The sequence below is a fragment of the Geospiza fortis genome, unplaced genomic scaffold (assembly GCF_000277835.1).
Source record: "Geospiza fortis unplaced genomic scaffold, GeoFor_1.0 scaffold439, whole genome shotgun sequence".
Lineage (NCBI taxonomy): Eukaryota > Metazoa > Chordata > Aves > Passeriformes > Thraupidae > Geospiza > Geospiza fortis.
The window spans coordinates 349,813-358,561 of NW_005054618.1; the positions used below are offsets into that span (position 1 = coordinate 349,813).

Consider the following 8,749-nt stretch of genomic DNA (forward strand, 5'->3'; position numbering starts at 1 on the left):
GCCCTCCCGAAGGCTCCGGGCCGGCTGTCCCAGCACAGCGGCGCCTTGGCACGGGGATCCACGCGCCGGAAAACGTCCCAGAGGCGCCCGCGGAGCTCCCAGGCGTGAACCTCCTCATCCACGGCCGACAGCAGCTCCTTCACCAAGCGCAGCGCCCGCGACAGGTCCGCGCAGTCGCCCTCGTTTTCTGCGACAAGGGGAGGGAAGATGGGGTCGGGGTCTTTAGCTGCTCAGAGTCACCCCGAGAAAAGTCTCAAAGTCTCTTTTCCCAGCCCGGCCCACCTTTCAGCTTCCTCAAGGATGCTTCAGTCTCCGTCTCAATCAGGGGAAAATCCTGGCGGCTTGGACAGCTGGGAGAGCCAGGATGGGGAGGGGGATCAGAACCAGAGACCCCACCACCCCCTCACCCCACACCCAGCCCCTTTTCCGCTCCACATCCACGCACCCACCACCACCCACCCTGCAACCATGGCCCCCCCAGCCATGCCCAGCCATCCCGGGGGGGCTCCCAGGTGTCCCCAGTTCCCGCGGGACACTCACAGGCTGACGGCCTGCTGGATGACCTTCATCCAGTGGTTGCGGTCGTCCCGTGAGGCCGCGTGCACCTCGTACATCTCGGGCGGGGCCGCGCTGATCAGGAACATCCCCTTCTCCTGGTTGGCGATGTCCCTCACGATCAGGTTTTGCAGGGAGATGACAGCAGGCTTGTCCTGAGGGATTGGGGAGCGCTGGGAATTGGGGAATGGTGCTCTGGAAGCCCCAGGTGAGGGTCAGGGTGAGGAGGGGGAGGCTCACCAGCATGGGGAAGGTGTATTTCTGGTCCTTCTCTTGCAGGAACACCAGCACGTCCGTCATCAGCAGCACCAGGACATCTGGGATGGGTCACGGACACATTTTATGAAAAATCTTTTTGCTAGGACTTTTTTTCTCCTGAGAAGCTGAGAGGCCTCAGGAATGAGATGTAAACAACAATTATCTGCTGCTGTGGAATGCAACAGGCGGATCTGTGATTGGTCTCATGTGGTTGTTTCTAATTAATGGCCAGTCACAGTCCGGCTGTCTCGGACTCTCTGAGAGCCACAAGATTTTATTATCATTCTATTCCTTTCCTTTTCAAGCATTCTGATCAATGGAATCGATGGGATGGGATAGGATGGGATCAGTGGGATGGTATCAATGGGATGGGATGGAATGGGATGGGATCCATGGGATCAGATCTATGGGATGGGATCAATGGGATGGGATGGAATGGGATGGGATCAATGGGATGGAACGGGATGGGATCAATGGGATGGGATCCATTCCTTTCCTTCTCAAGCCTTCTGATGATTTCTATTCTTTTCGTATAGTTTTAATAGAATATATATATAATAAAATAACAAATCAGCCTTTTGAAACATGGAGCCAAGATTCTCGTCCCTTCCTTTGCCCTGGGACCCCTGCGAACACCACCACCATTGGTGACCCCGAGTGAGGAACATCCCCACGTTTGGTGACCCCGAGTGAGGAAAAACTCCACAGGGATGGGTTGGGTTTTGTCAGCCCCCCCAAATCCCAGGGCTGACCCCAAACTCAGCCATGGAGAGAGCAGCTCTGCCACCATCCTGCTCCACGCGCATCCCCACTCCCTGCACATCCCTCCATCCCGTTTTTCCCCACCTTTGAAGCGCCCGGCCGCCGTTTTCCAGAGCATCCCCCCGCTGTGCACCAGCTTCCTGCGGAGCAGCTCGTCCCTCCCGAAGGCTCCGGGCCGGCTGTCCCAGCACAGCGGCACCTTGGCACGGGGATCCACGCGCCGGAAAACGTCCCAGAGGCGCCCGCGGAGCTCCCAGGCGTGAACCTCCTCATCCACGGCCGACAGCAGCTCCTTCACCAAGCGCAGCGCCCGCGACAGGTCCGCGCAGTCGCCCTCGTTTTCTGCGACAAGGGGAGGGAAGATGGGGTCGGGGTCTTTAGCTGCTCAGAGTCACCCCGAGAAAAGTCTCAAAGTCTCTTTTCCCAGCCCGGCGCTTGAAGAAGGAGTCAGGGCTCTTCATTTCTCGCTCTCAAGGTTGTTTATTTTATCTTAGCTATAAAAAATTTACTCCTGTCCTGCCGAGGGCTGTCCAGCTGGACAGTTCCAGGCACTCTGCCTGCCCCCAGGGCTGTGTTATGTCTTTATACTAAAAACTACGTGTACAATGTTTACAATTACTTTCCAATACCTATCACCTGTGTTAGACAGTGAGCTTCTACTCTAAACCAATCTGTAAGTGCCACAATCACAGCAGGAGATGGAGGCCAAGAAGAAGAAAGAGAAAGGCTGGACACACCCAGATCCCTCCATCTTGCCCCCTAAACCCCCCATACCAAAAACCCCAAAATCTACTTTTCCACCCCATGATAGCTTCACTAATATTCTACTCAAACTGTTGTGCCTTGCTGATCTTCATACAAGGTTGGTAATTTGCTCCACGGGTCATAATCAAACCCACAGGGGCATTGTGGGCTCTGTGCCACGGTCCCTGAGCCCCCTGGCAGGGTCTGGGCTGCTCAGGACAGCCAGAGGGGTGCCCTGGGTGCTGACATCGTGGAATTCCGGCCCCACCCCAAAAGCAAGGAGGCGGGAGAAGAGTTTTCCGCTGGAATGTGCTGGGGGGTGGAGACCCCCATCCTGGGGGTCCTCCAGAAGATGGAGACCCCAAATCCCAGCCCAGGGCCCAGGTACCTTTGGAATTCTTGAGGATGCGCTCGATGAGCACCGGGTACTTGGTGATGCGCTGCGTCACCAGCAGGATGCACTCGGGGACGCCGTGGCGGCGGAGGAGGGGGGAGCGTGTCACCCGCTGAAGGGAGGGGGACACACTGTCAGCATTGTCAGCAGGGCCCCCCCAAAACCCCAGCTCCCATCCTAGGGGGATGCAGACCCTGATCCCCATCCTGGGGGTCCTCCAGAGGATGCAGACCCTGATCTCCATCCCAGGGGTCCCCCCAGAAGATGGAGACCCTGATCCCTATCCCAGGAGTCCCTCAGAGGATGGAGACCCCAAACCCTATGCCAGGGGTCCCCCAGAGGATGGAGACCCCAAATCCCAGCCCAGGGATCCTCCAGAGGATGGAGACCCCAACCCCTATCCTACGGGGATGCAGACCCTGATCTCCATCCCAGGGGTCCCCCCAGAAGATGGAGACCCTGATCCCTATCCCAGGAGTCCCTCAGAGGATGGAGACCCCAAACCCTATGCCGGCGATCCCCCAGAGGATGAAGACCGCAAACTCCATCCCAGGGTCCCCCAGAGGGTGGACACCCCAGCTCCCATCCTAGGGGGATGCAGACCCTGATCCCCAGTCCAGGGGTCCCCCAGAGGATGCAGACCCCGCTCCCCAGCCCGGGGGTCCCCAGGGAGCCCACCCTGATGAACTGCTGGAAGCGTTTGTCCCGGGCCAGCAGGTCCTTGTACTCCTTGAGCGCCTTGGTGTGCTTGCTGCAGAACTCAGCGTAGGCTTTGCGCAGCTGCTCCGCGCTCGGGCCCGAGAACTTGGCGGTGGGAACAACGAGGGGACATCAGTGAGCGCGTCCCCTCCACCATCCCCACCGCCATGTCCCCCAAAACCCTCATTTCCCCGCATCCCGCCCCCCCAAATCCTGATTTTCTGCCCACCTGGGTGACGAGGATGTCGCCGAGGCGGTCGATGACGAAGTTCTTGTTGCTGTCCTGGGCCAGCGATTCCCGGCGCCGCTCCAGGAGCTGGGCCAGGAAGCGCTCGTGGATGTGGCTGAGCTCGTCCAGGCAGGGGAAGATGCGCTGGACGGTGCCGGGGTCCAGCTGCAGCTCCTCCAGCATGGCCCTGCGGAACAGGGCGCCCATGATCTTCAGCGTCCGCACGTGGTGCAGCTCCGTCTGCATCAGCTCTGCGGGGGCACGGCGGGGGCACCAGGGGACAGGGACACGCCATGGGGACAGGGACACACCCCTGGGGATAGGGACAGACTCCCAGGGACAAAACCCCTAAGGACAGGGACACGGCCCCATGGACAGAACCCTCAGGGACAGGGACAGCACATCCAGGGACAGAACCCTTGGGGACAGGGACACAACACCAGGGACAGCACTCTAGGGGACAGGGACACAACACCAGGGACAGCACTCTTGGGGACAGGGACACAGCATGGGGACAGGGACAGGAACAACACCCCCAGGGACAGGAACAACACCCCAACAGCAGCCCAGAGGGAGCAGGACCCCAGGGACAGCCACCCAGCCTGGCCCTGTGTCCCCATTCCCACCTCCCTGTCCCTTCGTCCCCATTCCCGCTTCTCCAACCTCTTCCTGCGTCCCCTGTCCCCGCGTCCCTCATCTCTGCATCCCCACCCCTGTATATCACATTCCCCATGCCTTTATCCCTGTCCCCGTGTCCCTGTCCCTCTGTCCCCTCACCGTAGATGACGTCCTGCCGCTTCATGACGTCCATGCGGTGCTGCTGCAGGAAGCTGTTGTCCACCGCCAGGCTCCAGGAATCCGCCTCAAACTCCTTCCCATCCGCCTCCAGGTCGCTCAGCAGCTGGCTCAGGATGACGTCAGGGCCTGCAGGTGACATCAGCGGGGACATGGAGCCCCCGTGTCCCTCCCCTGTGCCCTCACGGTGTCACCGGGGGTGTCCCCACCTTCGTCGATCAACGACTCCACCGAGAGCGTCCGGTTGCGCATGTTGAGGGAATCCGTGGACTGGGACAGGATCCGCCGGATGCCCAGGGGAGAGTCATCGTTGAAATTCCTGGAGAGGGGGTGGGACGTGATGGGGATGTGATGGGGAAAAGCCATCCCAAAAAAGCCACCATGGCACAGCAATCCTGGCAAAGCCATCCCAGAAAAACCATCCCAAAAAAGCCACCATGGCTCGGTCATCCTGGCAAGGCCACCCGAAAAATCCACCATGGCATGGTCATCCTGGCAAGGCCGCCCCAAAAAAAGTCACCCCAAAAAAGCCACCATGGCACGGTCATCCTGGCAAAGCCACCCCAAAATCTGTCCCAAAAAAACCACCATGGTACAGCAATCCCGGCAAAGCCACCCCAAAAAATTCATCCCCAAAAAGCCACCATGGCACAGTCATCCTGGTGAGGCCACCTCAAAAAAGCCACCCCAAAAAAGCCACCATGGCACAGTCATCCTGGTGAGGCCACCTCAAAAAAGCCACCCCAAAAAAGCCACCATGGCACGGTCATCCTGGCAAAGCCATCCCAAAATCTGTCCCAAAAATCCACCATGGCACAGAAATCCTGGCAAAGCCACCCCAAAAAAGCCACCATGGCACAGTCATCCTGGCAAAGCCATCCCAAAATCTGTCCCAAAAATCCACCATGGCACAGAAATCCTGGCAAAGCCACCCCAAAAAAGCCACCATGGCACAGTCATTCTGGCAAGGCCACCCCAAAAAAAGCCATCCCAAAAAAGACACCATGGCACGGTCATCCTGGCAAAGCCATCCCAAAAAAAGCCATCCCAAAAAAGCCACCCCAAAAAAGCCACCGTGGCACAGTCGTCCTGGCAAGGCCACCCCAAAAACGTCATCCCAAAAAAGCCGCCCTGACCAAGGCACTGCGGCAAATCCAATCTGGCAAAGCCACCCCGGCAATTCCGCCCCCCCCCAAAATAAGCCATTGTTGAACGTTCTGGAGAGGGGGTGGGTCATGTTGGGGACACGATGGGGACACCCCCGGCTCCCCCCTGTCCTTACCCCGAGATGTTGGTGGTGGAGACGCTCTTGGAGAGCGACAAGGAGGGGCGGCCGCGGCGCGGCCCCAGCAGCGTCTGCCGGAAGCTCTCCGAGGGGTAAATGGCAGAGTTGGGGCGCTCCCGGATGGCATCTGGGGAGGGGGACAGTGCTGGGACCCCCCTGTCACCCCCCAGGCTGGGCAGGGACGCAGGGGAGGGGAGGGAAAGGAAAGATGGGGAAAAGAAGGGGAAAAGAAGGGGAAAAGGGAAAGGGAAAGGGAAAGGGAAAGGAAAAGGAAAAGGAAAAGGAAAAGGAAAAGGAAAAGGAAAAGGAAAAGGAAAAGGAAAAGGAAAAGGAAAAGGAAAAGGAAAGGGAAAGGAGGGGGAAAGGAGGGGGAAAGGGAAAGGGAGGAAAGGGGAAAAAGGAAAAGAGGAAAAGAGGAAAAGGAAATGGGAAAGGAAAAGTAAGGTAAGGAGGAAAAGGGGAAAGGAAAGGAAAGGAAAGGAAAGGAAAGGAAAGGAAAGGAAAGGAAAGGAAAGGAAAGGAAAGGAAAGGAAAGGAAAGGAAAGGAAAGGAAAGGAAAGGAAAGGAAAGGAAAGGAAAGGAAAGGAAAGGAAAGGAAAGGAAAGGAAAGGAAAGGAAAGGAAAGGAAAGGAAAGGAAAGGAAAGGAAAGGAAAGGAAAGGAAAGGAAAGGAAAGGAAAGGAAAGGAAAGGAAAGGAAAGGAAAGGACCCCCCACTCACTCTTGTTGCGCAGGGACACCGACTGCAGGGCTGAGCTGTTCTTCAGCAGCGCCGCCTTCTGCTGCTGCGGGGGAGCAGAAGCGTCACCGTCCTCGTCACTGTCACTGTCCTCGCGTGTCCCCAGTGCCACATCCCCCGTCCCCTCCTCCCCACGGCTCCCTCAGCCCCCGCTGGCACCGCGCTCACCTTCTGCTTCACCTTGGTGCAGTTGGGCAGCGTGTCCTTGCAGCGGTTGTGGATGGTGACGTTGCAGGCTGGGGGACACCGAGAGGTGACAAAAAGGCCACGGGGACCCTCCTGCCACCCCTCCTTCCCCGGCTCCTGGCAGAGCGACGGCAGCAGATGTGGTGGGAATGAGGGTGGGTGAGGAGCAGCCGGAGCTGCAGCTGCCACGGAGCAGCTGCCCCGAGGCCGAGGGCACCACGCCAGAGCGGGGCCACCAGCGCCGGGGAGCTGGGATGTGCCAGGGTGGAGAGATGGAGGAACCATCTCCTGCTCCAGGCAGCAAACCCGGCAGGAACTGGGCTCTGGGAACGGGCACTGCGGTGCCCATGCGGGAAAACCACCCCGAAAAAGTCATCTTGGAAAAGGCACCATGGCAGAGTCACCCTGGTGAGGCCACCCCAAAAATACATCCCAAAAAAGCCACCATGGCACAATCATCCTGCTAAAGCCACCCTAAAAATGCCATCCCAAAAAAGCCACCGTGGCAGAGTCACCCTGGTGAGGCCACCCCAAAAAGGCCATCCTGGCAAGGCCACCCCAAAAATACACCCCAAAAATACATCCCAAAAAAGCCACCATGGCACTGTCATCCTGGTAAAGCCACCCCAAAAAAGCCACCCCAAAAAAACCATCCCAAAAAAAAAACCATCCTGGCAAGGCCACCCCAAAAAAAGCCACCATGGCAGAGTCACCCTGGTGAGGCCACCCTAAAAATACATCCCAAAAAAGCCATCCTGACAAAGCCACCCCAAAAATACATCCCAAAAAAGCCACCCCAAAAAAGCCACCATGGCTCAGTCGTCCTGGCAAGACCACCCCAAAAAAAGTCATCCCAAAAAAGCCGCCCCGGCCAAGGCACTGCGGCAAATCCAATCTGGCAAAGCCACCCCAGCAATTCCGCCCCAGCAAAGCCACCCCAAAAAAAGTCATCCCAAAAAAAGCCTCCTCAGGAAAAAAAAAACCAACAAAAAAACCAACCCACTGCGGCAAAGCCACCCCAGAAAAATCCACCCTGGCAACTCCACACTGCGGCAATGGCACCCTGGCCAAGCCACCACAGAAATGTCACCCTGGCACGAGAAAGCCACCCCAGAAAATCCATCCTGGCAATTCCATCCCAGAAAATCCATCCTGGCAATTCCACCCCAGAAAATCCAGCCTGGCAATTCCATCCCAGAAAATCCATCCTGGCAACTCCATCCCAGAAAATCCATCCTGGCAATTCCATCCCAGAAATCTCAGCCTGGCAATTCCACCCCAGAAAATCCATCCTGGCAATTCTACCCCAGAAAATCCAGCCTGGCAATTCCACTGCAGCAAAGCCACTGTGGCAATGCTAACCCTGGCAAAGCCACCCCAGTGATGCCACCGTGGAAATTCTGCCCTGAAAAAGCCAACCTGGCAAAGCCACCCCATCAAATCAAGCCTGGCAAAGCCACCCTGGCAATTTTGCCCTGGAAAAGCCAACCTGGCAAAGCCACCCCAGCGATGCCACCCCATCAAATCCACCCTGGCAATGCCACTGCAGCAAAGCCACCCCATCAAATCCACCCTGGCAAAGCCACCCCAGCAATGCCACCCTGGCAAAGCCACTGCAGCCATGGCACCCTGGCAAAGCCACCCCGTCAAATCCACCCTGGCAATGCCACCCCACCAAATCCACCCCGGCAATGCCACCCCAGCGATGCCATCCTGGCAATGCCACTGCAGCAATGCCACCCTGGCAATGCCACCCCATCAAATCCACCCTGGCAAAGCCACCCCAGCCATGCCACCGTGCCAACCCTGCCCTGCCACATCCCCCCCGGCAAATCCCCCCTGGCAACCCCTGCAGGGCACACCCAGCTGGCATTCCCCTCCCTCTGCCCTGCCATGCCCCCGGGCACTCACTGGGGCACACGAGCGCTTCCTTGGCCGTGATGCTCTTGTTGCAGGCGAAGCACATGGTCATGCCCGACACGGAGATGGTGGTGAACAGGTGCCCGTTGGTGTAACGCGCGTCCTTCTCCTTGCCCTCCTTCATCCTCTCCTTGTCCCTGCCCTGCCCTGACATTGGCACCGGACGCCTGACGGGGCTGCGGCAC

The 8,749-nt window shown here is 58.1% G+C and overlaps 1 protein-coding gene across 1 annotated transcript in view; it reads right to left on the reverse strand.

The window, feature by feature from the left end:
- The window catches only part of ARHGEF2 (Rho/Rac guanine nucleotide exchange factor 2), a 20,582-nt gene extending 11,839 nt beyond the window's left edge, over window positions 1–8,743 (reverse strand). Inside the window, exons 1-14 of the mRNA XM_031064711.1 lie at window positions 8,556–8,743; window positions 6,627–6,694; window positions 6,441–6,504; window positions 5,719–5,848; window positions 4,646–4,755; window positions 4,419–4,565; window positions 3,642–3,892; window positions 3,392–3,517; window positions 2,708–2,825; window positions 1,660–1,917; window positions 796–872; window positions 541–710; window positions 274–350; window positions 3–187 (exon numbers count right to left, since the gene is read on the reverse strand). Of these exons, the coding sequence (XP_030920571.1) occupies window positions 3–187; window positions 274–350; window positions 541–710; window positions 796–872; window positions 1,660–1,917; window positions 2,708–2,825; window positions 3,392–3,517; window positions 3,642–3,892; window positions 4,419–4,565; window positions 4,646–4,755; window positions 5,719–5,848; window positions 6,441–6,504; window positions 6,627–6,694; window positions 8,556–8,718 (1,944 nt within the window). The 5' untranslated portion in view covers window positions 8,719–8,743. The remainder of the gene's footprint in view (window positions 1–2; window positions 188–273; window positions 351–540; window positions 711–795; window positions 873–1,659; window positions 1,918–2,707; window positions 2,826–3,391; window positions 3,518–3,641; window positions 3,893–4,418; window positions 4,566–4,645; window positions 4,756–5,718; window positions 5,849–6,440; window positions 6,505–6,626; window positions 6,695–8,555) is intronic.
- Window positions 8,744–8,749: the final 6 nt, after the last annotated feature.